This window comes from Panthera leo, chromosome C1 (genome assembly GCF_018350215.1).
Source record: "Panthera leo isolate Ple1 chromosome C1, P.leo_Ple1_pat1.1, whole genome shotgun sequence".
NCBI lineage: Eukaryota > Metazoa > Chordata > Mammalia > Carnivora > Felidae > Panthera > Panthera leo.
The window spans coordinates 182,037,490-182,064,360 of NC_056686.1; the positions used below are offsets into that span (position 1 = coordinate 182,037,490).

The 26,871-nt window shown below is 38.5% G+C and overlaps 1 protein-coding gene across 3 annotated transcripts in view; it reads right to left on the reverse strand.

Annotated features, from left to right (window-relative positions):
* Nucleotides 1–1,771: 1,771 nt before the first annotated feature.
* CC1H2orf66 (chromosome C1 C2orf66 homolog) overlaps nt 1,772–26,871 on the reverse strand; it is a 37,761-nt gene continuing 12,661 nt past the window's right edge. The window contains exons 1-4 of one of the 3 annotated variants that reach the window (XM_042949558.1): nt 6,718–7,673; nt 6,040–6,171; nt 4,353–4,551; nt 1,772–2,172 (exon numbers count right to left, since the gene is read on the reverse strand). In XM_042949558.1, the coding sequence (XP_042805492.1) occupies nt 4,372–4,551; nt 6,040–6,159 (300 nt within the window). In that variant the 5' untranslated portion in view covers nt 6,160–6,171; nt 6,718–7,673 and the 3' untranslated portion in view covers nt 1,772–2,172; nt 4,353–4,371. Of the gene's footprint in view, nt 2,173–4,352; nt 4,552–6,039; nt 6,207–6,717; nt 7,674–26,871 lie in introns of those variants that run through there. The other 2 variants (XM_042949556.1, XM_042949557.1) reach the window with 2 other exon arrangements.

Sequence of the window (26,871 nt, forward strand, 5' to 3'; positions counted from 1 at the left end):
GTACAACACTCCTAACTACTCTACCCTTTATTTGAATATTTTTTATGAGGAATAGCTCATTGTCAGTAATTACTTATATCTTTTATTTTTACTTATTTTTTTTAGTGAGTGAGACAAAGAGTGAATGTGAATGGGGGGGGGGGGGCAGTGGGAGAGGTATAGGGAGAGAGAGAGAACCTTCAGCAGGCTCCAAACCTAGCGCGCAGCCCAACACAGGGCTTGTTCTCACCACCCTGAGATCATGACCTGAGTCTAAATCAAGAGTTAGATGCTTAACTGACTGAGCCACCCAGGTGCCCCTAGTTCTATCTTTTAAATGGTTAAACACAGGGGCAGCTGGCTGGCTCAGTCAGTTAAGCACCCAACTCTTGCTTTGGGCTCAGGTCATAATCTCATGGTTCGTGAGATCAAGCCCCGCATTGGGTTCTGCTCTGACAGCACAGAACTTGCTTGGGATTCTCTCTCACACTCTCTCTCTGCCCCTCCTCTGCTCACATTCTCTCTCTCTCAAAATAAAGAAATAAACTTTAAAAAGTTTAAATGCTAAAAAAAAACCCATAATCTTGATATAAACTAGAAGCAGCTTCTATTACCATATAATAGCACAATAGCACACCTTCAGTTCGACACATATTAAACACTCGCTACATGTAGAGCATTGTGCTAGGTGCTGGAGAAATAAAAATCACTTAGATATGATCTCTGCTCCCAAAGACCTCACAACCCTCCAGAGAAAAGACACACACACACACACACACACACACACACACACACACACACATTACTAGTTAAAACAGGACAAATTAAACCAGATGAAGAAATCTATTTTTCCATAAGTATTTTATTATTGATATTCAGTATCAATCATCCACAAGAAAGCCACAGAAGACTATCATGAAAGGTACAGGCTAATGTTCCTAGGATGCCAATGTTTTTGCATTCTAGTATAATGTTCGTTTTTCAAGAATCCCAGAGAAAATGATGTGGCTCTCCATAATGATACAGGAAAAGCAGCTATCCCAAATGAAAATATGAGAGTCAGAATATTTCAACCTGAGCTGGTGGAGAGAGGAGAAGGTCAGTTGGTTGTAAAAAAAGGACCTGTTTCTACTCCACCTGTTTCCACTCGCCCTTCTTAAGAAGCTGTGTGTGCAGAAGAACCAGAGCCGAGTGCAGCTGGGATATTTGGTGTAACACAGTGTCCACCTCTGAACGATGGCAGGGAACATCTCCTAAAGACTCTAGCAACTCCTAGAATCCCCAGTGCCTTTGCTTTCCATTTCAACTTAACTGTGGATATTTATCACTTCCTCTCCCTTGGTGTGAAACAAACATTGTGAGGTCTTTCAGTGGCATATGCTGAATGTGGGAATGCAGCTTCTTTTCAGGAAAAAGAGCAATTTTAAGCCCAAATCTCTATTATATATAATGAACGATACTAAAAATGAGCAGAGTCCCTTTCCAGTAAAAAATGTTTATTGATAGGGGCACCTGGGTGGCTCAGTCGGTTAAAGGTCTGACTTTGGTTCAGGTCATAGTCTCATGGTCTGTGGGGTCCGTGAGTTCGAGCCCCGAGTCGCGCTCCATACTGACAGCTCAGAGCCTGGAGCCTGGAGTAGAAACAGGTCCCTTTTTTTACAACCAACTGACATTCTCCTCTCTCCACCAGCTTAGGCTGAAATATTCTGACTCTCATATTTTCATTTGGAATAGCTGCTTTTCCTGTATCATTGTTCTGTGTCTCTCTCTCTCCTCCCCTCCCTCGCTCATACTCTGTATCTCTCTCCTTCAAAAATAAATAAACATTAAAAAAATTTTTTTTTTAATGTTTATTGATAAAAGGTAATAAGCACACAAGCTTGAAAGACAAGCTTAAAGGAAAGGTAATTTGAATCATCATCTCTTTGGACTCTACAGTATTTTTGTAACTCTTAGAAATATGTCCAGTGCTCTACATTGATGTTTATGGTTTATAGAATGGAAAAAAGACTCCTAAAATATGCACATAAGTCACATATGTCCCAAAGCTCGACCCATTTATATGTAAATCTGGAAATGTAGAATAAAACCATGATAAATTGACAAAAGTGGAGGGGGAAAAGGTTTAGCCATGACCATGATTGAATTTTTCTGATGAGAAGCTTGATCTGTAGTTTTAAAATAGCCAGACACCTGAAAGAACAAGAAAATGTTATCATGAAATAGAAAGTGAAGACTCTTCAAGCAACACAATGACCCAAAGAGCAACATATTTCAACAAAGACTCTTTTTGTTTTTCTTTTCTAATCAGAGATGTTAGGAAAGGAGCGCATGTAATTATGAAATATTCTCCTGGGGCGCCTGGCTGGCTCAGTCAGTTGAGAGGCCGACTTCGGCTCAGGTCGCTCAGGTCATGATCTCACGGTCCGTGGGTTCAAGCCCCGCGTCGGGCTCTGTGCTGACAGCTCAGAGCCTGGAGCCTGTTTCAGATTCTGTGTCTCCCTCTCTCTGACCCTCACCCGTTCATGCTCTGTCTCTCTCTGTCTCAAAAATAAATAAACGTTAAAAAAAAATGGAAATATTCTCCTAATAGAAGCTTAACTTCTCTCACAAAGTTGAAAAACTCCCATCACATTACAATACTACCAACTTGGTGTTTTCTCCGTTTCCTGCCCTTAAACATTACCTCAGTCCATGCTCACATGACACTATTTATTTGATATTTTCTCTATAGTATCTGTGAGTTAGAGATCAGTGTCTGCAATTTATAAATGAAGAAACTAAGGCTCACAACCAGATTGCATGCAATTCTGTCTCATACTAAAGCAGATACTGTGATATTAATAACTATTCTTTACTTTAGTGTTTAATAGCCTAGGGCCCAAGAGTGAATATTAGTCAAGGTAACCCTTCCATAATGTCTTCCCGTTCATTCTATTTCATTTTCTCATTGTAAGAGCTTTCAAGCACATATGCCACATAGTAAATTGCATCTTCCATTTAGAATAACAATCATTATTTTAAAAAATCATCACATTTAAAGGAACTAATAATCAAAATGCTTTCCCATACACAATAAAGTACAGCAATAGTATGTATGTTCCTCACAATTTCATCCCTACCCATTGGAAGAATGGGAGTGGATTTTAATCATGATTCAGTTCCCTTTATTATTTAGCCAAACAAAAAGTTAATAGACTAGAATCACATTGTGTTTTCTTGGAGTACACCATACCTGTTTGTTGTTTCTTTTTCCTAAATGGTAAATATTTATTTGATAGGAATGCTCAAGTAATAAGAATAGGGGCACCTGGGGGGCTCAGTTGGTTAAGTGACCAACTCTTGATTTCGGCTCAGCTCATGATCTCACTGTCATGCTCCACACTGGGCGTGAGCCTGCTTGAGGTCCTCTCTCTCTCACTCTCTCTCTCTCTCTTCTCCTTTCCTGCTTGCTTGCGCATGTGTGCTCTCTCTCTCACTCTCTCTCTCTCAAAAAAAAAAAAAAAAAAGGAATAATAAAACACAAATTTTAAACATAAATAAATTTCTAATTTTTTTCCATGAGGAAAGTGCCATCTTTACAATATTTTACTTTTTTTTTTCTTTAGGTGAGGAAGTTCAAACTCAAATATATGTTTATTACTTTTTTCCAAGAAGACAATTTTTTTAAACTTTTCTATTAAATCCAACTGCACAATTTGACATTTTTAAAGTTTATTTATTTATTTTGAGAGGGTAGGGGAGGGGCAGAGAGAGAGAGGGAGAGAGAGAAAATCTAAGCAGACAGCTCAGAGCTTGAATCCAGGCTCGATCTCATGAACTGTGAGATCAAGACCTGAGCCGAAATCAAGAGTTAGATGTTTTTAACCAACTGAGACACCCAGATGCCCCACCTTATTTCTTTGTATATGATTTCCACATAACTAGCTATATGACCTGGTATTCAAAAAACATAGGTAAAAGTGTGTGATATTCCACTATATTTACTAATCCTATTAAGAGTGATAATTCTAGGGGCACCTGGAAGGTTCAGTTCATACAGCAGGTGACTTTTAACCTCGGAGTTGTGAGTTAAACCCCATGTTGGGCATACAGACTACTTTAAATTAAAAAAAAAAGAGTGATCATTCTATTTTAATATATCTCTTCCCAGAAAACTATGCTTATAAAATTATAAACTTTCATTTCTTTTTAAAACCAGACAGCAAAATACATGAACCAAATCCAAATATTAACGGTGATGAGTATCATCAGAACTGAGCACATATTTCTATGAGGAAATAAAATCATTTTTTCAAATAAATACTTTCAAAATCTCTTCATGACTGAGTTGTTATAATTGGACAGATCCTGGGAATAAAGGGATAACTTACCTGTGTTCAGAGGAAACATTCAGCCTTTGACGTAATTAGGAAAGGAGTTTTTCTGCTCTTCATAATCTGCAAATGCAGAAGCAAGAAGTTCTGATTGGAAAGAGAGGGGTCTGGGATTCTCATTCATGGAGAAAGTGTTCGGAAATCTCCCAAGATCAAGACCTCTTCCCTTAAGATATGCCTGAAGGGTTCTGAAAAACTGAAGAGAGAAAGAAAGTGTTCAATGCGGTATGTAAATTAAATATAAAAAATACTCAGAGATGGATATTTTCCCCCTCTTTTTTCCTCCGTGAATTGACTTTAGGGCTAATCTAGGAGGCAGGAGGTAGAAAATCCAGAAATACAAGTACAAACTTTGGCTACTTCTCCTACTTCCCCTCCACTGTCCTTTACCCTGCCTTGTTTTTGTTTTTGTTTTTTTTTTAATTTTTTTAAATGTTTCTATGTATTTTTGAGACAGAGACAGAGCATGAGCAGGGGAGGGGCAGAGAGAGAGGGAGACACAGAATCCGAAGCAGGCTCCAGTCCCTGAGCTGTCAGCACAGAGCGCGACGCGGGGCTCGAACTCACGGAGTGTGAGATCATGACCTGAGCTGAAGTTGGACGCTCAACTGACTGAGCCACCCAGGTGCCCCTACCCTGCCTTGTTTTTGACATTTCAACCCTAAACAAGATAATTCAACATTCTTGGTGGAGATTGAGAGAGGAACATCAATTATTTAATAGCATCACGGTCAGAGGGTCCTTTGTAAACCATCTCTGAACCACTTAGGTCGGAGATTAAATGGAACTTTACAGTGGTCAAGCTCTGGGCCTCCTCTCTGAAGGTGAGATCCTGGCCATTGTCTTCTGCACCAATTCTTTCAGGCATGCGTTTTTCAAAAAGCTTTCCTTTATAAAATGGATACATAGAAGCTTGCAAAGGGCTGCTTGGTTGTTTTAACCCTATACTGTCATATTTCACATCATTTTCTTTAGGGAAACTAGTTTTTGAAATAGTAATGCCAGCATGTTTATTGTTTTGGCATATTTTCAAAAGAGAATTTTCACTGATGTTTTGAATTATATTTCCTAGATAGATTTATCTTGAAAATAATGCTTGGGGAGCACCTGGCTGACTCAGTTGGTAGAGCGTGCAACTCTTGGTCTCAGGGATGTGGTATTGAGCCCCACAATGGGTGTAGAGATTACTTAAAAATAAATCTTAAAAAAAAAATAAAGAAAAGAATGCTTGGTAAATTGAAAAGAATGCAGGTCAACTTTCAGTTTTTGTAATTGAGCTTTGCATTGTTGGTCATATGAGAATTGATTTTATTATCAGTTCAGTCTGAGCTATGCAAAAATCAATTCCCCACGATACTCTTGATTTTGTATATGTGTGAGAAATACAGGCTATAAAGTCAATGTGTATGTACGATCATTTACAAATGTAAGGTGTCGTGTGTACATAAAATCATTTCTATATATAAATTTGCTTCTCCTTACAGGACAGATATAAATTGGGCAGAAGAACAATAGGATACCAGCTACTAGGCTAGCAAAGCCCTTGACCAGATTTCTCGGCAGGAATTGCCTTGGCACTTGGTAGCCTCCTCACCACCGTGCTCCAACAGAGTGCAGTGTGCATAAATCCAGAGAGGTGCCAATTTCACCCTGCAGCCCAGCATGCCCCAGGGTATGCTCTTACCAGCTCTCTGTTCCGGGGATTGTTGAGCGGCTTCCATTTCTCTCCGTTTCTCACTGTGTCTCCAGGCACAAGCCCAAGTAGCACCAGGACAACACACAGCAGCAGGAGTGCTTTGGGCATGGTGGAACGAAGCTGAGTGGAAGGCAGGATCGGGAGATATCAATGGTCTGAGAGAAAAGAGGGAAAGAAAAGAAGAAGGAGGAGTTGGAGGGGTAGGAGGAAGGTGAAGGAAGAGGGAGGAGGAGAGAAGGGAGGGCAAAAGTAAAAAGAGAAAGAGGAAACATTTTTAAAGAGAGACAGGGAGGAAAAAATAGTATATTGGTGCACCTGAATTTTGCAGCCCTCTTTTTCCCCATGTTTATTTGCAAATGAAGACCCCCAAATCCAGTTTATTAGCTTAAAGGAGTCTATGATGATAACATTATACAGTGATGAGCAAACCAATTATGAATACAACCCAGAAAGTCTGAGTATGCTTTTTCATCTTCGAAAAAAATGCACTTTGTTGTCTCCAAAGAAAGTGCAAGTCTTAAAAAAAAAAAAAGCATACATATGTATTAAGATAGCAGTCTCAATAAACAAAGGAGGAGGAGGAGGAGGAGGAGGAGGAGGAGGAGGAGGAGGAGGAGGAGGAGGAGGAGAAAAAAGAAAAGATATACCAAAAACTGAGAAATGCACCTTATATACACATCTGAGACAGACTCACACCACATCAGCATAAGTATGGATTGTCTCTGACTCCAAAATGTGAAATGGAAATGAAATACACAGAAAGGGCTAATAAAGCTTACCAGGAGTTTGGCTTTGCTGGTCCTGGTTGGCTACCCTGCTTACAATCTGCAAGGCCATTTATGGCTACTTATAACCAATGGACCGGCTGCAGGTGGGAGTCAATGACGTGAGCAGGGGAAGTTGAAAAATAATGATTCCATTTTCATCCAAGGCACCAAACTCCCCTGAGAATCATATCTTCAAGTTTCTTCAGGGGTGACAGTGAACTTATTTGTCTTATAAATACAGGAGCCTCTCCTCCAACCACTGACCATTTTATGTGGATTTTATAAAACACGCAAGGCACTTGTACACAACAAAGTGGATTTTTACTTTTTCATTCTTAAGAGAAGGGTATACACAGCAGCTGGCAATATGATGATGATTACCCACCTAATAGAATGCTCTTTTGGAGGTATCAGCTTTTCAAATTAACATCATTTTTTGAACAGGAAATCCTATTGCAAGAGATAAAACTGTTCTTTGTGATCTATGCCTTATATTTCTTCTGAGAATCTCAAAAAGCTTTACACGTTTTAAATAGCGGCATGGTTTATCATAAAAAAAAAACCCTTCGAAACAGAGCAAAAAGATAGCATGTATTTCTTGGAAAAAAATTGCTATACATATCGCATCTCCTTGCTGCATAAATTCCATCCTTAGAAAATGGTAGGGTCGAGAAATTGGACATGAGTTGTGAAGTTGCTTTGGTTGCAATAATTCAGAAAAATTGAGGACAAGGTCTTTGTGAGAAGGCTAGTAACATGGACTGAAATTTAGAATACCTGGCCATGGTCTGTCTTGCTATATCGATCCTGGGCAAGTCACTAATGACCTTCATTTATTCATTCCTTTGTTAATTAATTCAACAAACTTAAAAAAAAATTTTAATGTTTATTTATTTTGAGAGAGAGAGAAAGAGACACAGCACAAGCAGGGGAGGGGCAGAGAGAGAGGGAGACACAGAATCTGAAACAGGCTCCAGGCTCTAAGCTGTCAGCACAGAGCCCGACACGGGCCTCAAACCCATGAACTGTGAGATCACGACCTGAGCCAAAGTTGGATGCTTAACTGGCTGAGCCTCTCAGGTGCCCCAATTCAACAAACTTATTGAGTGCCTACTATGTGCCAGGCACTCTAATAGGCCTTTTTTTTAATGTAATGACCTTATGTATTTAAAAAATTTTTAATTAAGGTATAGTTGACATACATTATATTAGTTGCAGGTGTATCACATAGTGATTTGACAATTACATTATGAAAAGCTTACCACGATGAGTGTGGTCACCATCTGTTCAAATAGGCTTTGAGGATCAAATGGTAAGAATAATAAATATTGGCTCTGCCTTTATTAAACTAATACATTAGAGGGCAAGACAGATTAATCAAATCATTAAACAATAAAATGCATAAATACGAATGATGATAATACCTATGAAGAGAAACTGGGTGCTGTGAGACTGTAGCAGAGGGGGATATGATTCAGTTTCAGGGGTCAGGGAAGGCCTCTGTGAAGAAGTGACCTTACATCTAGTAGGTGAGTAGGAGTTACCTAGGCAACCTAGCAAGGACAGAAGGACTAGAGCTTCAAACAAGACTCTGGCTGAAAGCAACATGGCACATCGGAGCAACTGAAGATAAATTACAATGCCAGAAGGAGAGGGGGGACTGTGCTGTGAGATGGGGTTGGAGAGGTAGTCAGATCACGATCTTTCTGCCACAAGCAATGCTGATTGAAGGGTTTTAAGTATCCAAACAGCTTGCTCAGATTTGCAGTTTTAAAAGATTTTTCTGCTTGCAGTGAGGGCAGATAGAGCTAGAAAAGAGGGATGTGAGAGAACAGTTGGGTGCCTATTGCAGTAATCCAGGCAGGAAGATGTTAAATTGGATTAGGATGGCATCACAGATATAGAGATGTGGCTGGATCTGAGAGATATTTTAGAAGGTACTGGCAATGTCCTGAATACTATGGAAGGCAGAACTCAGGGGAAGAGAATTTCAAGAACAATCAGGATTGTATAGCTGAATGGATGACAGGGCCATTCACTGAGATGTCGAACATTGGCATAGAGGGACAAAGATCATGAGTTCCATTTGGGACATGTTGTGTTTGAGGAGACTTTAAGATCTCCAAGGGGTGGAGGGACACCTTGGGTGGCTCAGTCAGTTAAGCATCTGGCTCTTTTTTGTTTGTGTGTGAGAGAGAAAGAGAGTATGTGTGCACATGCAGACAAGTGCGAGCTAGGGAGGGGAGAGGTAGAGGGAGAGAGAGAATCTCGGGCAGGCGGCACACCCAGCTCAGAGTCCATGGAGGTGCTCGATCTCATGACCATGACATCATGACCCGAACCAAAATCAAGAGTCACTGGCTTAATTAACAGCTTTAGCCATCTAGGAGCCCCAAGTGTCCAACTCCTGATCTCAGCTCAGGTCTTTTTTTTTTTCTTTTTTCTTTCTTTAAATTTTATTTGAAAGTATATTTTGCACTATTTTGTTTTAAATTTTATTTTTTATTTTTTTAAATTTACATCCAAATTAGTTAGCATATAGTGCAACGATGATTTCAGGAGTAGATTCCTTAGTGACCCTTACCCATTTAGCCCATCTTTCCTTCCACAACCCTTCCAGTAACCCTCTGTTTGTTCTCCATATTTATGAGTCTCTATGTTTTGTCCCCCTCCCTGTTTTTATATTATTTTTTATTTCCCTTCCCTTATGTTCATCTGTTTTGTCTCCTAAAGTCCTCATATGAGTGAAGTCATATGACATTTGTCTTTCTCTGCCTAATTTCACTTAGCATAATACCCTCCAGTTCCATCCACGTAGTTGCAAATGGCAAGATTTCATTCTTTTTGGTTGCTGAGTAATACCCCATTGTATATATATACCACATCTTCTTTATCCATTCATCCATCGATGGACGTTTGGGCTCTTTCCATACTTTGGCTATTGTTGATAGTGCTGCTATAAACATGGGGGTGCATGTGTCCCTTCGAAACAGCACACCTGTATCCCTTGGATAAATGCCTACTAGTGCAATTGCTGGGTCCTAGGGGAGTTCTATTTTTAGTTCTTTGAGGAAACTCCATACTGTTTTCCAGAGTGGCTGCACCAGCTTGCATTCCCACCAACAACGCAAAAGAGATCCTCTTTCTCCGCATCCTTGCCAACATCTGTTGTTGCCTGAGTTGTTAATGTTAGCCATTCTGACAGGCATAAGGTGGTATCTCATTGTGGTTTTGATTTGTATTTCCCTGATGATGAGTGAAGTTGAGCATGTTTTCATGTGTCAGTTGGCTATCTGGATGTCTTCCTTGGAGAAGTGTCTATTCATGTCTTTCACCCATTTCTTCACTGGATTATTTGCTTTTGGGTGTTGAGTTTGATAAGTTCTTTATAGATTTTGGATACTAACCCTTTATCTGATATGTCGTTTGCAAATATCTTCTCCCATTCTGTCGGTTGCCTTTTAGTTTTGCTGATTGTTTCCTTCGCTGTGCAGAAGATTTTTATTTTGATGAGGTCCCAGTAGTTCATTTTTGCTTTTGTTTCCCTTGCCTCCAGAGATGCATTGAGTAAGAAGTTGCTGCGGCCAAGATCAAAGAGGTTTTTGCCTGCTTTCTCCTCGAGGATTTTGATGGTTTCCTGTCTTACATTGAGGTCTTTCATCCATTTTGAGTTTATTTTTGTGTATGGTGTAAGAAAGTGGTCCAAGTTCATTCTTCTGCATGTCGCTGTCCAGTTTTCCCAGCACCACTTGCTGAAGAGACTGTCTTTATTCCATTGGATATTCTTTCCTGCTTTGTCCAAGATTAGTTGGCCATACGTTTGTGGGTCCATTTCTGGGTTCTCTATTCTGTTCCATTGATCTGAGTGTCTGTCCTTGTGCCAGTGCCATACTGTCTTGATGATTACAGCTTTGTAGTATAGCTTGAAGTCTGGGATTGTGAGGTCTCCTGCTTTGGTTTTCTTTTTCAAGATTGCTTTGGCTAGCCGGGGTCTTTTGGTTCCATACAAATTTTAGGATTATTTGTTCTAGCTCTGTGAAGAATGCTGGTGTTACTTTGATAGGGATTGCATTGAATATGTAGATTGTTTTGGATAGTATCAACATTTTAACAATATTTGTTCTTCCTACCCAGGAGCATGGAATCTTTTTCCATTTTTTTGTGTCTTCGATTTCTTTCAAGGATGCGGAGAAAGAGGATCTCTTTTGCGTTGTTGGTGGGAATGCAAGCTGGTGCAGCCACTCTGGAAAACAGTATGGAGTTTCCTCAAAGAACTAAAAATAGAACTCCCCTAGGACCCAGCAATTGCACTAGTAGGCATTTATCCAAGGGATACAGGTGTGCTGTTTCGAAGGGACACATGCACCCCCATGTTTATAGCAGCACTATCAACAATAGCCAAAGTATGGAAAGAGCCCAAACGTCCATCGATGGATGAATGGATAAAGAAGATGTGGTATATATATACAATGGGGTATTACTCAGCAACCAAAAAGAATGAAATCTTGCCATTTGCAACTACGTGGATGGAACTGGAGGGTATTATGCTAAGTGAAATTAGGCAGAGAAAGACAAATGTCATATGACTTCACTCATATGAGGACTTTAGGAGACAAAACAGATGAACATAAGGGAAGGGAAATAAAAATAATATAAAAACAGGGAGGGGGACAAAACATAGAGACTCATAAATATGGAGAACAAATTGAGGGTTGCTGGAGGGGTTGTGGGAGGGGGGATGGGCTAAATGGGTAAGGGTCACTAAGGAATCTACTCCTGAAATCATTGTTGCACTATATGTTAACTAATTTGGATGTAAATTAAAAAAAAAAAATTAAAAGAAAAGAAAAAAAAGAGCCCATCAAAAAAACCCTAGTGTTTTAAATTCTTTTAATTGTTTATTAATTTTAAATTTGTTCTATTTTTATAGCTATTGAAAGTTTATTTACTTTGAGAGAGAGCATGGGCAGGGAAGGGGCAGAGAGAGAGGGAGAGAGAGAATCCCAAGGAGACTCGGGGCTGTTGGCGCCGAGCCTGATGGGGGGCTCAATCTCATGAAGCATGTCATCATGACCTGAGCTGAAATCAAGAGTTGGATGCTTAACCGACTGAGCCACTCAGGTGCCCCTAAATCTCTGCTTTAAGAGCAGAATGTATTATTGATTAAGCTAATGATGACATTTTCTCCAGAATGTATTAGCATAGCACTAAGTAGATATTTTGCAAGTATTTGTTCAATGAATTCAGTTGGGAGAGGAGAAAAAACCCTGGGTAGTTTAAAGAAGAAAAAAGACCTTCCTCTGTTTGTAACATGTTACTGCTGTTTTTACTTCTTCTTCCTTTTTTTTTTTTTTTTCCAATAAGCTATTTATTTATTTTGAGAGAGAAAGAGAGAGTTAGAGAGAGGGACGTTAGGTTCCCAAACTATTAGTTTCAGGTCTAAATGATCCCATTTGGACTCGTCAATAAACAGGGCATTTATTAAAGTTGGCAGTTGGAATATTCTAGGCAAAAGACTCTTCCACACCCAGAGGCATCTGAATGCAGGCCTTTACTGGCATTTCTCTATCAGAAATTGAGGAGAAAATAGCGTACTCAGCACAGGGCTACACACATAAAAGAAACCCAATAAACATGTGCTGAATAAATTGTAAACTTAGATTATAAATTCAACGTGACAGGAAGGGTAAGGAAAGGATGCTAAACAAAGAGGATATTGCAGGAGGCACGGGAGGTTTTAAGATGATCTCTGTTGGACTATACAACCCTTTCAAGTCCTTCTGGTCTCTAATAGGTAGAAAAAGACAGAGCTGACATAGCTCTTTAGCTGTATAATGAACAGGGACAAGAATTTAATCTCCTTTTTCTTTTCCCCACTCTGAATCAGGAAAAGGGAAAATTATTGTCTATTGACTGCTTCCTCACTAATGATGAGAACTTCAAAGATAGTGAAAAGGTTGCTCATGTGATTAATAGAGTAAACCAGGCAGCTTCTGCTCATAGCAATCATGACTATTTTTTCTGGCAGTGGGCAGATTTCAGTTTGAAGGAAGACCAAAGAGAAGAGGGGAGAAGAAGCACAGGCCTCTTGCCAGACACAGAACAGAAGCGAAGAAGCATGCTCAGGTGAGCCACGGTGCCCATGCTGTATGGGACAAGAAAGCCTCACCTCTCATCCTAGAGGCCTGTGAGATCGTTTCCAGATCCTGTGAGACCTTGGAGAGGTGTAGGAAGGCCCAGAAACCAATAAAATTGGACTCCTTCCCTCCTCCATTCAGATAGGGGTGACAAAATTAGTTTTTTAAAATCCGTGACATTCTCCACACTCCAACACCTCCACAATACGATTAACCCTTTCTCTCGTTCTGGCATTGGTGACATTGTATAAAATATCTCTGATTCTATCAAGTTGACCTTCAGAATTCTCTAGTCATTCACCATGCAGAAATCTCTTTAATTCTTTGCTATCCTCTGCTTTGTTTTTAAATGCTTTTAGAATGTCAAAGGGGTGGGGTGTCTGGGTGTCTCAGTCAGTTAAGCATCTGACTTCAGCTCAGGTCACGATCTCGCAGTTGGTGAGTTCGAGCCCTGTGTCAGGCTCTCTGCTGACAGCTCAGAGCCTGGAGCCTGCTTCAGATTCTGTGTCTCCCTCTCTCTCTGCCCCTCCCCTGCTTGCACTCTGCTTGTCTCTCTCTTTCTCAAAGATTAAAAAAAATGTTAAATGCATATGTTTAAGAAGACAAAAAATCTTCCTCTGTTTGAAATAAGTTACAGTTGTTTTTACTTCCTTTTTTTTTAAGTTTATTTATTTTGAGAGAGCACAAGAGCACAAGTATGTCAGCGCAGAGCCCAGCTTGGGGCTCAAACTTGCAAACAATGAGATATGACCTGAGCTGAAATCAAGAGCCAGACGCTTAACGAACAGCCACCTAAGCACCCCTGCTTTTATCTCTGAAAGACCAGAGTATGAGCCAATTCTAGGAGCTTGGATCAATAAAGGAAGGGGACAAAGGCCAAGTGGGGTGGCAATCCTTCCTTAAGAGCATTGCTCTTGCTGCCTGGCCTCAGGAACTCTGCTTTCATCAGGTGTTTCTTGTCACCTGCTGGGGCTTCAGCAGCAGCCTTCCCTTCTGCCATGGTCCCTCCTCTGGCCATCTTCCTCCCTGGCACCAGCCTTCCTGAGAAACAAATGCTAGTCACAAAGGGCCAGCCAGCACATACTTTTCAATCCTACCCTAAGTTCAAGCTAGTTCTCCTTTAAGATGAAGGAATGGAGGCAACAAAAGGTAAAAATCATGATAATGATGCTTGATCTGAAGCCAACTTGGAGAAACAGCAGGAAAGCAGATATCTAGATTCACACAGTGCCTGTGATATAAACCAAATTCTCTCAATCTGGATTTCCCTGTCATTCCAGGCCAGTATCTCCAAGGTCATAATAAAGGAGTAAAGGAATTTTCCTAAAATATAGAAAGCTAAACAATTCCTTAGGACTTTGCAAATAGCTTTTCTGTAGTCAGTCTGCTTTTGCAGCAGAGAGTCTGAAGTTGCTGGCAGTATCTTTGGCTTTGCAACTGACCCTGGAGCAGAGGCAACAGAAAAACAAGGTCACACTGATAAGTAAAAGCTTACAAGATCACAGCCGCCTTTAGTGGCTTCTTGATGCTCATAAGATAAACTCTAAGCTTTTGACCATTATGCAAAGGCCCTCAACATATCCCAATCCTACCATTCCAGCCATGTGATCTTTCCAGGGAACATCATCCATGCTTCTATTTCAGTGCCTTTGAACTTGGCTTTTGGTTCTGCTTGGAATGCCTTCTCTAAACCCTTGCATACCTATCCCTGACCTTCAAGATTCACCTCAAATGTTACTTCTTCTCAGAAAAAGAAACCACTTAGTCACTTCAACAGCTCTTACTTTGTTGAATTAGAATGAATAGATTTGCTTCCACATGTTTTACTGTTCCCAAGGCTAAGCTCCTTGAAGGAGGCACCAAGTCTTTTTTATCATAGCTTCTTCAGTCTTTATCACTGGCATAATGCCTGATATACAGTAGGCAAACATATCACAGATATTTATGGAATTAATAATTCTTTAGGTAAAACTGAAGCTTAGCTTATTATAATGTTCTTTTGAAATTTAAGCTTTGTTACATTTCTATTTGTATTGTTAATCTAAAGTGTATAACTTGTCATATTTTAATGAAAAGAGAAGAGATAACTATAGCTGACCAATAGATATTTATTGATTTGACTTGAATATTCAAAGGACCAGTAAAGAAAGTATAACTTAATATTCAACCTACCTGTTGCAAAAAAAAAAAAGGAAATATTGTTCTGGAGTTGAGACCACAATCCAAGGATGCATGCAACCACCAGAAGCTCAAAGAAGAAAGTAACTGATTCTTCCCTACAGTCTCCAGAGGAAGACTCCTCTGGAGGTGGAGGGCCTCCTCCAGGGCCTCCAGAGGTGTGGCCCTGTCCACACCTTGATTTTGGTTCACTGATACTGATTTCAGACTTCTTGCCTCCAGAACTGTGACAGCATAAATTTTTGTTGTTTTAGGCTACCTACGTCTAGCAGTCTGTGGCAGTAGCCACGGGAAAACTAATACAAGAGGTGTTAGGATGTCGGGCCAATCATGAAGGAGGAAGACCCAATAACTCACTATAACTGTGTTAGCTTCTCCTGAATACATTGAACATGGACAGACATAGAAGTTGGATCTAAATTCTTTATTCCCTTTTGAGAAAGGTGGAGCTTCTTGTCATCCAATTCACAATACAAAATAGATTTGGATTGAAAGGTCTATCAGGAACCTGAGTTTTATGTGAATAAAACTAGATGTTGTGGGTTGTTTTTTTTTTTTTTTTTTTTTTTTGATACAGAAGGAATGAAAATAAGGATCCATCTTAGACCATTAAATTAGATAAGACCCTATCCATGAGTCACATGATTTTGTAATGGACCACATATTTTAACCCATTAATAAAATTAGGTAAGTATTTGGAAGAAAAGCCATTCTTAAAATATTACCTAAATTTCCAGGCATATATTTCACATGATAAAGAGAGTAGTTTCAGAGAAGGGAAAAATAGAGGACAATTTAGATGAGCATATCTTTGGATGTTTTGGGGCATAATGGGCAAATGATTCTCTTCTTGGTGCTATTCATCAATTGTGAGCTCTGAAATAGAACCAGTGAACTGTTGTTCTATTTTTTAAAAATCAACAAACTCTCTTCCCTCCAAAAAAAACCCCCAAACAGCTCCCCACCCCCCAAATGTTTAGTTCCTAGTATTCTGGGAGCTTTTTATTAGTACTCTAGATGCATAAGATATCATCCAGTTATTTTAAGCAAAATTGAATAGCAAAACTTTTCCTCCTCCCTTCAAACGTGCATTCATTGGGTAAGTCTGGCCCTGAGATAATCTACCCGAAATCTTGGCATCAGAGATGATTTCACCTTAATCCTCCCACAGTAATGTGTTCCCAAGTGGCAGTGAGGACATTCTAAGTTTCTGCTAAAATATTTCCTGATGACTTTAAAAAAAATTCCACTTGTAAAAATTGGGTTATTTGAGGTTCTATGAAAGAGTTACATAAGTATTTTACATATTCTGAGAACAATCCCATTATCAGAAGTATGTTTCTCTGTCTGTGGTTTGCCTGTATATTTTCTTTCTTTTTCTGCTTCTTTTTTAAAGTTTATTTTTATTTATTTTGAGAGAGAGATAGAGAGCGAGCAGGGAGGGGAGGGACAGAGAGAGAGGGAGACACAGTCCTAAGCAGGCTCCACACTGTCAGCACAGAGCCTGATACGGGGTTCGAACTCACCAACTGTGAGACCATGACCCAAGCCGAAATCAAGAGTCAGACACTTAACTGACTGAATCATCCAGGTGGTTCAGTATATTTTCTTAATGATATCTTTTGATGAGAAGACTTTAATTGTGATGAAGTATAATTTGCCAAATTTTAAATCATGTTGCTTTCTTTACTGTCTAAGCACCTTTGCTTTCTATCATGTCACGAACTATTCTTATATTTTCTTCTAGAAGCTTTTAAGTTTAGTTTTTACATTTATATTTATGATTCACCTCAGATTACTTTTGTGTGTGATGTGAGGAAGGATCCACATTTATTTTTTCCTCCCAGGTAACTGTCCATTTATTCTAGCACTATATGTTGAAAAGACTCTTTCCCCCCATTAGTGTTTTGGCACCTTCGCCAAAATCAATTGACAATAAAAATGTTCTGTTCCACTGTTGTATTCATCCTCTCCCCGACACCAAACTGCCTTGATTTGTGTAGATTTACAGTAAGTCTTGAAATCAAGTAGTGTGATTCTTTTTTAAAATTGTGGTGACTATTCAAAATTGTTTTTCCTTATAAATTTTAGAATCAGCTTGTAGATTAAAAAAAAAAAAGCCTGCTGGTATTTTGATTGAGAATGCATTTAATCTACATATCATTTTGGAGGAAAATGACATCTTAAAAATAGCAAGTCTTCCAATCATTGAATACTATATTTCTCTTTATATTAGTGTTTTAAATTTTTCTCTAAGCAATATTTTGTAGCTGTTGGTGTAGAGGTCTCATACATATTTTAATTTATTCCTCTGTATCTTATTTTTGTGATATATAAATGGCATTTTATTAAAATTATTTTATAATTGCTTGATCCTTTTTTTTTTTTAAGATTTTATTTTTTTTAAGTAATCTCTACACCCAACATGGGGCTTGAACTCACAACTCTGAGATCAAGAGTCACATGCTCTATTGACTGAGCCAGCCAGGTATCCCCAATGCTTTTAATGTATACAAATTTTTTTTTTTTTTTGTATATTGATTGACCTTGTATTCTGTGGTCTTGCTATATTAAGTTATTAGTCTTAGTAGTCCATTTGTACATTCCTGAGAACTTTTTATATATTGCTGGATTTGATTTGCTAGCATTTTGTTGAGGATGCTCACATCCATGTTAAAAAGGAATGCTGGTCGGTAATTTCTGTGTCATGCTTTGCTTTTAGGCTACAGTTGCCTCATAAAATGATTTGGAAAGTGGCATCTTCTCTTTCACTATCTGCAAGAGCTGTACAACATTGGTGTTACTCAAAGTTCAATAGAATTGAAAGTTCAATATAATTTACCACTGAAATAATCTAGTCCTGGAGTATTCTTTGTGGGAAGTTTTAATTTCTTTAGTCAGGCTTATTAATATGCAACTTACATATTATTCTTAATAAACAGTTCCCTGAATTTTAACAAATGCTTATAGTTATGTAACCATCATCACAATCAAGATTTAGAACATCTCCCTCACTTCCTCAAATCCCCTCAAGCCCTTTTGGAGTCCCTGTAAGTTTTAATTTCTTTAGTCAGGCTTATTAATATGCAACTTACATATTATTCTTAATGAACAGTTCCCTGAATTTTAACAAATGCTTATAGTTTTGTAACCATCATCACAATCAAGATTTAGAACATCTCCCTCACTTCCTCAAATTCCCTCAAGCCCTTTTGGAGTCCCTGTAACCACTCATCTGCTTTGTTTGTAGTTTTCCTTTTTACTGACTGTCATAAAAGTAGAATCATCCAGTATGGGATCTTTCACTTACCATAATGTGTTTGACATTCGTCAATATTATTTCATGTATCAGCTGTTCACTTTCCCGTTTTTTGTGGGGGTGAAGTAATGGTCCATTTTAATGGGTGTGCCACAATTTTTCTACCCATGTCCCAGGTGACAGATAACCTTGCTTGCTTCCCATCTGGGGAAATTATTAACAAAGCTGGTATAAATATCTACTTACAGGTCTTCATATGGACATAGGTTTTCATTTCTTTTGAGCAAATATAGGAATGGTATTTCTGGTTCATATGGTAAATGCATGTTTAACTTTATCAGAAATTGCCAAACTTTGTACAAAATGACATAACATTTTGCATTCCCACCAGCAGTGCGTAAGAATTCTAGCTATTTCAAATCCTCACTAGCACTTGGTATTGCCAGTTTTTGAAACTTTCTATTTTAGGTATTGTAGTTATCATTTGCATTTACTCCATGACTATGTTGAGCATCTTTTCTTTCTTTAATTTTTATTTTTTATTTTATGTATTTTTTTTAGAGAGGGGGGACAGGCAGAGGGAGAGAGAGAGACTCTTAGGCAAGCTCCACACCCAGTGCAAAGCCTGACATGGAGCTAGATCCCACAAATCTTGAGATTATGACCTGAGCCAAAATCAAGAGTTGGACAATTAACCGAATGAGCCACCCAGGTGCCCCATCTTTTCATGTGCTTACTTTGCCATCCATATATCTTCTCTGTGAGATCTACTTACGTATTTTGCTAATTTTACAAGACCAATGCTCTGACCCCTGAGCGATGCAGTCTTGTATTTTGTTAATTATAAATTGGTTTATTTTCTTATTGCTATACTTTGAGAGTTCCTTATACATTTTGGATGCGAGTTGTTTATCAGGTATGTGTTTGTTTTCTTCGCACTTGTGAATTATCTTCTCATTTTCTTAACATGATATTTTGAAGAACAGAAGTTGTTATTTTTGGTGAAGTCCAATTTATCAAGTTTTTCTTTATGCTTTGGGCTTTTAAAATATTTTTAAATTTCTATTTTAACTTCTCCACTAGCATCTTAGCTGTACCTATTTGGATTATTATTTCAGTGGTTGCTTTTGGGATTAAAATGTATAATCTTACACATATGGATAGCCACAGATAATAATCCATTAGAATTAGCTAGGGTAATTGATAAAAGAAAAACTGTTTTCAATTATTTCTATTTTTTTAAAACTAAATTTATTTTTTTAAGTTTTTATTTAAATCCCACTTAATAAACAGTGTTGTATGTTTCAGGTGTACAATATAGTGATTCATCACTTCTATACAACACTCAGTGATCATCACAAGGCCACTCCTTAATCCCCATCACCTATTTCACCCATCTCCCCACCCAATTCTCCTCTGGTAACTGTCAGTTTTTTTCCAGTTAAGAGTCTGTTTTGTGGTTTGCCTCTCGCGCTCTCTTTTTCCCTTTTGCTCGTTTGTTTTGTTTCTTAAATTCCACATAAGCAAAAAGACAGTATTTGCCTTTCTCTGGCTGACTTACTTCACATAGCATAATGCACCCTAGCTCCAAACACGTTGCAAATGGCAAGATTTCATTTTTTCATGGCTGAGTAATATTCCATTGTGTATATATACCTAAATAAATTACTCAGAAATAAATTTAAAAAATAACTTCTGAGTTTTTCTAAATATATTAATCTACTAGTGAATATAATATTTAGACCATAATTATTTTTTATTATATTAAACGCCAACATATACAAAGGTAAAGAGAATAGAATAATGCAAACCCATGTTACTTATCACTCAGCTTCAACACTTATCAACACATAGGCAATTTGTTATGAACATAATTGTTTTTTATTAAATTAGGTTTTTGAGGTATCTTGGGTCATTGTTACTATTGTTTATTAAAAAACATTGAGCAGGGGTGCCTGGGTGGCTCAGCTGGTTAAGCGACCGACTTTGGCTCAGGTCATGATCTCACAGTCCGTAAATTCAAGCCCCACATCAGGCTCTGTGCTGACAGCGCAGAGCCTGGAGCCTGCTTCAGATTCTGTGTCTCCCTCTCTCTCTGCCCCTCCCCCACTCATGCTCTGTCTCTCTCTCAGAAATAAACATTAAAAAAAAACTTAAAAAAATATTCAGCAAATTTCCACGATGTGAAATATGCATTGCTAAGTGTGGGAATACAAAGAGGTGGCATATGGAACGAGATAAAATTCCTGCCTTCTAGGATCAGACAATCTACTTGGAGAAATACTATGGTGTGGTAGAAAGGGTTTCAGAACCAAATTTAACATGCTCAAAACTGAGCTCTGCCATTCCCTGGCAAATTATCTCATCACTCTGCACCTCAATTTCCTCATTTTTTTAGTAATCTTACTTTGCAGCTGTCATAAAAATTAGAAATGATACATATAAAGTTGGGAGCACAGCACCTGACATGTAGACATGTCAAATAAATGTCACTATCAAGAGCTGCACAGAAAAAGCACACAACACCTAATGTGATGACTCTCACAGGGTATGGAACTATGACAATAAGAGCTGGAAGTAGGGACAAGTAGATTATTTCTGACTGTAGCAGTTGATGATTTTTGTGAAGAAAAATTTGACAACAGAGTTGTGGGAAGGTATAAAATTTTTTTAGTGTTTATTTTTGAGAGAGAGAGAGCACGAGCAGGGGAGGGGCAGAGAGAGGGAGACACAGAATCCGAAGCAGGCTCCAGGCTCTGTAGCACAGAGCCTGACATGGGGCTTGAACTCATGAATTGCAAAATCATGACCTGAGCCAAAGTCTGGCACTTAACTGACTGAGCCACCCAGGGTCCCCGTGGGAAGGAAGTTCTTAAGCAAAGGCAGAAAAGTAGCAAAAGGCAGCAGATACTTAAAGAAGATACAGTAGCCCACTTTGCTTGTGTGGCAGATCCTACTTGTTGCTTCCTTTTATCCCTTTTGCTACGGACTGAATTGTGTTCCCCCGAAATTCATATGTTGAATCCCTAATCTCCAATACGCCAGCACATTGATTTTGGACTTTCCAGCCTCCATAACTTGTTTTAGGCACCCAGTCTGTGGTATTCAGTCATCGTAGCCAAACAGACTAACACATCTTTCTTCTTAGACGTATTTGTTTGGGGAGGCAACATAGCCAACTTAAAACTTGTTTCCAGTCTCCCTTGTATTCCTTGGTGGCCATGTGATATCATTCTGGCCAGTGAGCTGTAGACAGAAGTCTCTGAGGTGGAAAAGGGATGAGAGAGAGAGAATCTTTTATAAATAAAAGCAGAGCTCCTTTTGTTCTTTTCCCCTCCTTCCTCTTCAAATGGAAATATCATGTAGCCACCATTTTGTCAAGAAAGCCACACATTAAGGATGGAGAACTGATGGGCTACAAGGAGCTTTAGCTCTTGATGACTTCAGGGAGACTTATCCTCAACTTTCTACTTGAAGCAACTGTTTGTCAGATTTTCTGTTTCTTGCAAACTAATCCTAACTCAAACAGTTTGTGTGGGGAGGAGATGGGTGTCTGGAAAATGGTAGAAGGACTGGAAATGTAGATTGGTCAAGCGGTCAAAAGAAGGAGTTTGTACTGTATCTTAAAGAACATAGCGGGAAGAATAAAAGGTTTTACACAAGAGTGATAATACTAATTTGCTGTTTAATAAAAGATGAATGGCAAAATAACATGCAGGTTAGAAGTAAAGTGTATGAGACAAGGAGAGAGATCATTTATGAACCTGCTGTAAAATGTGGAATGCTGGTAATGACAGTCGGAACGACAGTGGGAGCCACAAAGGAGTGTACCAATATAAGAGTGACCCTAAAGTGGTGGATTGATTAGGGCTTAGTAACTGATTGCACGTGGTAAGCAATGGAGAAATTATTGCACATAGTAAACAAGAAATCAAAATAAGTGGGTTTTCAATTTGTGTAAATTGGGAAGATTTAACAGAAATTTGGAAACTAAAGAGTTGCTAATTAGGGAGGGAAAGAAGTTGTAAGGCTAAATTTCAACAGTGAGTTGAAACGCATTTGTTTAGTTTAGAGAAGCTAGAGATTGGAGAACTAGGAAGAAATCACTGATCATTTCTCTAGCACCCACTAGGTGTCAGGTACATTTGCCTATTATCTCACTTAGTCCTCACGCCAGGTTTGTAAAATATTACTAGCCATAATTTAGGGATGAATATTTAGTCTCAGGTAGGCTAAATATACTGCCATTGACTCAGAGTTACTTAGATATGGAGTTGAGGGGGAAAGTGTCTGACTTGGTGAATCATCCATCAAAAAAATAATGTCAGACTCACAGAGTTAGAGGAAATCTCTAAGGAAAAGTATAGGAAGAGTAACAAAGAAGGCTGGGGAAGGCACTTGGGTGGCTCAAACAGTTCAGTGTCCGATTCTTGGTTTTGGCTTAGGTCATGATCTTAACAGGTGTGAGATTGAGCCCAGAATCAGGTTCCACATTGGGCACGAAGCCTGCTTGGGATTCTCTCTCTCCCTCTCTCTCTGACCCCTCCCCTTCACTTGCGCTCTCTTTCTCTCAAAATAAATCGGTAAACTTAAAAAAAGAAAAAAAGGCTGGGGTAAGATCAATGGAAACTTTTGTCTCCAAGGCAAGAGGAATCACTAGTAAGGTCAGGAAAGATTCTGAGAGTAGGAAGTGAGGATTAATACGCATTGCACGTCTTCAGTGGAAAGAACTCTATTTCTTAGATAGACAATCTGCTTTGAATTCTATGATGGGTAAATGGTTTCCTCTGATACTAGATCCTTCCCTGTAATGTGGGGATAATCATCTTCCCTCTAAGGGAATGAAATGAGAAGCTAAATGTGAATGTGTCTGGCATGGATTCTGGTACAACAGGTACTCAATGAGTATCTGCTAAAAGGATAAATTATAGGTGACAAAGCAGTCTGTAACAAACCCCACAATACAGTGTGGAATGTTTTTAGTAAAAAAAAAATCACTTATTTCCTTTAATTTTCCTATAATTTCTTCTCTTTTAAAGTTCAATTACATCATATATTTCTGATTAAGGATTCCAGTTAGTTGTATTCTGGCACCTGAAGAACTTACTGCCTTATAGTCTCACTGGGACAATGGGCTTCTTTCTTTAAAAAGTTAATTTAAAACTGTATGGTACTGGAACAAGATGAAGAAAGAACAAAATGGCAATTCAAAAAATCCACTCTCCACTCCCTCCCTTGTAGTTATGGTACCTAAGATCTTGTAGATAATGAAAATTAAGATAGGCCGCTGGCTGGCAGCATCTTACATTTTAATTGTTAGTGGTTCTTCGCATCATGGGAGTCTGGCAAGGTCCCAGGTTAAACGTAACACAAAGAGAAGCTTGCCTACCACATCTAATTCGTTGCTAACCCCTAAAAAGTCCACCACTTTATGATCATCCTACACTGGTGCACTCTCCTTTCTGGCTACTACCCCAGTTTAGACCACTATTAGTAGCATTCCAGAAGTTTTTAACTTTAATATTTTTTATTATGTAATTTCTACGTCCAACGTGGGGCTTCAGCTCACGACCCCAATATCAAGAGCCGTATGCTCTACCCACTGAGCCAGCCGGGTGCCCCGCTAGCATTCCAAATTTTATAGTGGCCTCATAAACGATCTCCCTCTCCTTGCCTCATCCATTTCCCTTCTATCCTGCATACTATATTTACCATGAATCTTTTTTTTAAAATAAAGATTCTTATAAGCTTCAGTATTAGAAGACCTCCTCAATGCTGGCTCCACCAGTTTCCTTCCTGCCTACTGTACCCAACAGAGCACCACTGGAGGATTATATGTCATGACACTTAAGTTGTCCTGCTCAATTCATCTGGACATTAAGTGTGCCTAAAAGTAATGCCAGGAGTGAGTGAGGCATTATTTCCATACCCCGCTAAGACTATTAAGGCAACAATGCTTCATGAATATTTCCATGTCTCAACATAATTTGGCTTCCTGAGCAAAAGAAACAGACACGCTATAAAGATAATGTCTCCTTTCCCCAGAAATATCTACTCTTCAGTGCTCCATTTCTCCTTGCCTCCTGTTTGGTATAGCCACATGTTTACATTTTATGGGGGGATAAAACCTGAAGCAATTTGTTTACATTCCAGAATTGTAAAACATTTGGAAGCAAAGACTTTTCTTCTCTCAGGAGGGGAAAGGAGGCAGTGTGTAGCTTATATAAACTTCCAGATTCCTAATTTCAGGGTTCATCTCCCTGGTTCAAAACAAAACAAAACAAAAAACAAAACAAAAAAACCCTTTTGCACGTACAGCGTTAACCTGGCTCTCCTCACATTGCCCTGAAGGAGAAAGAATGGGGCAAGGGGAACCAATGTGTATACTGCTTTAAGTAAGAATAGTCTGTTCCTGATCCAGAAATCTCATTTTTGCTTTCATGAGAACATAAGACAACCTCAAAGGGTTACGAAATATATTCTAAACTAAGTTTCTCTAAAGGGGGTTGTGTGCATTAAGTGGTGTGCAAGACAACCCAGTGGAATGTGAGAGGAAAACCAAATTCATTTTCAGGTTTTTAATCTAACAGATTAATATAGGGACACTTTATACAAGGATTGCTAACAATGGCTTCACAAACTTTATCAGAGCAAATTATAGAAAGTGTGTGGGATATGTGCTGGGAGAAGACGAGGAATTCTACAGCACGGATGAAGGTGACAGGGCACATTACTAGTTGTTTAATTTCTTCATTCACTTCAAACATTTTATAACATTGCAGTATATGTGAGCCAGTTAAAGGATTCATGGATTATGTTATTAAATACTTATCATGGTATCTGCTTTTAACTATCACAAATAAGGAGCTTAAAAACACTCCTTATAAGAGATTACTACTTACAACAAAAAGTTGAAGATGATACTAGAGTGTGAACACAAACCAACAAAAGAAAATATCAGTGCTAACATTTCTACCCTCTTTTCAGGCTTATTAGGAATTAAAAACAATAATAAGACTTGACAAAAAGTTACTCCTTTCTACAAAAGACACCGTACAGTCAATCTTGAGAAAGAACAAAGCTGGAGTTATCACATGCCTGGATTTCAAACTCTACTATAAAGCTATAGTAATCAAAACAGTATGGTACTGGCACAAAAACAGACATGATAGATTAATGAACAGAATACAAAGCCCCCAAATAAACCCATGCTTATATGGTTAATCTATGACAAAGAGGGCAAGAACATACGATAGGGAAAACCAGACAGCTCCACGCAAAAGAATGAAATCTGACCACTTTCTTATACCACATACAATAATAAGCTCAAATGAATTGAAGACTTAAATGTGAGATCTGAAACCATGAAATTCCTTGAAGAAAATAGAGTAGTAAACTCTCTGACATCAGTCTTAAAAATATTTTCTTGGATTTGTCTCCTCAGGCAAGGACCACAAAGACAAAAACAAACAAATGGAACTACCTTTTGCACAGTGAAGTAAACTATCAACAAAATGAAAAGGCAACCTACTGAATGGGAGGAGATGCTTGCAAATGACATATTCAATAAGGAGTTAACATCCAAAATATTTAAAGACCTCATACAACTCAGTATCAAAAAACAATCCAACTAAAAAGTGGGAAGTGGACCTGAATAGACATTTTTTCCAAAGAAGACATACAGATTGCCAACAGGTACATAAAGATGGTCAATACCACTAACCATCAGGAAAATGTAAATTAAAACCACAATGAGATATCACCTCATACCTGTCAGACTGGTTATTATCAAAAGACAAGAAGTATTGGTAAGGATATGGAGTAAATGGAACCTTTCTGCATTTTTGGTGGGAATGCAAATTGGTTCATTCATTATATAAGATAGTATGGAGATTCCTAAAAAAAAATTAAAAATAGAACTGCCATATGATCCAGCAATTCCACTTCTAGATATTAAAAAAAAAAAAACCCACTAATTTGAAAAAAAGTATGCACCCCTATGTTCATTACTTACAATAGCCAGGATATGGAAGCAGCCTAAATGTACATTGATAGATGAATGCATAAAGGAGATGTGATATATACACATATGCATATATGAGAATATTAGCCATAAAAAAGAATGGTATCTTGCTATTTGTGACAATATGGATGGAACTGAAGGATATCATGTTAAATAAGTCAGAAAAAGACAAACGCACATACACACAAGGGAATATTACTCAGCCATAAAAAGAATGAAGTCTTGCCATTTGTGACAACATGGAAGGACCTAGAGGGCATTATGTTGAATAAAGTAAGTCAGAGAAAGCCAAATACCCTATGATTTCATTTACATATGGAATCTAAAAACAAACAAACAAACACACACAAAAAAACCCCAAAAACCCAAATGAACAAAACAGAAAGAGATTCATATACAGAGAACAAACTGATGGTTGCCAGTGGGGAGAGGGGTGGGAGGATGGCCGAAATAGGT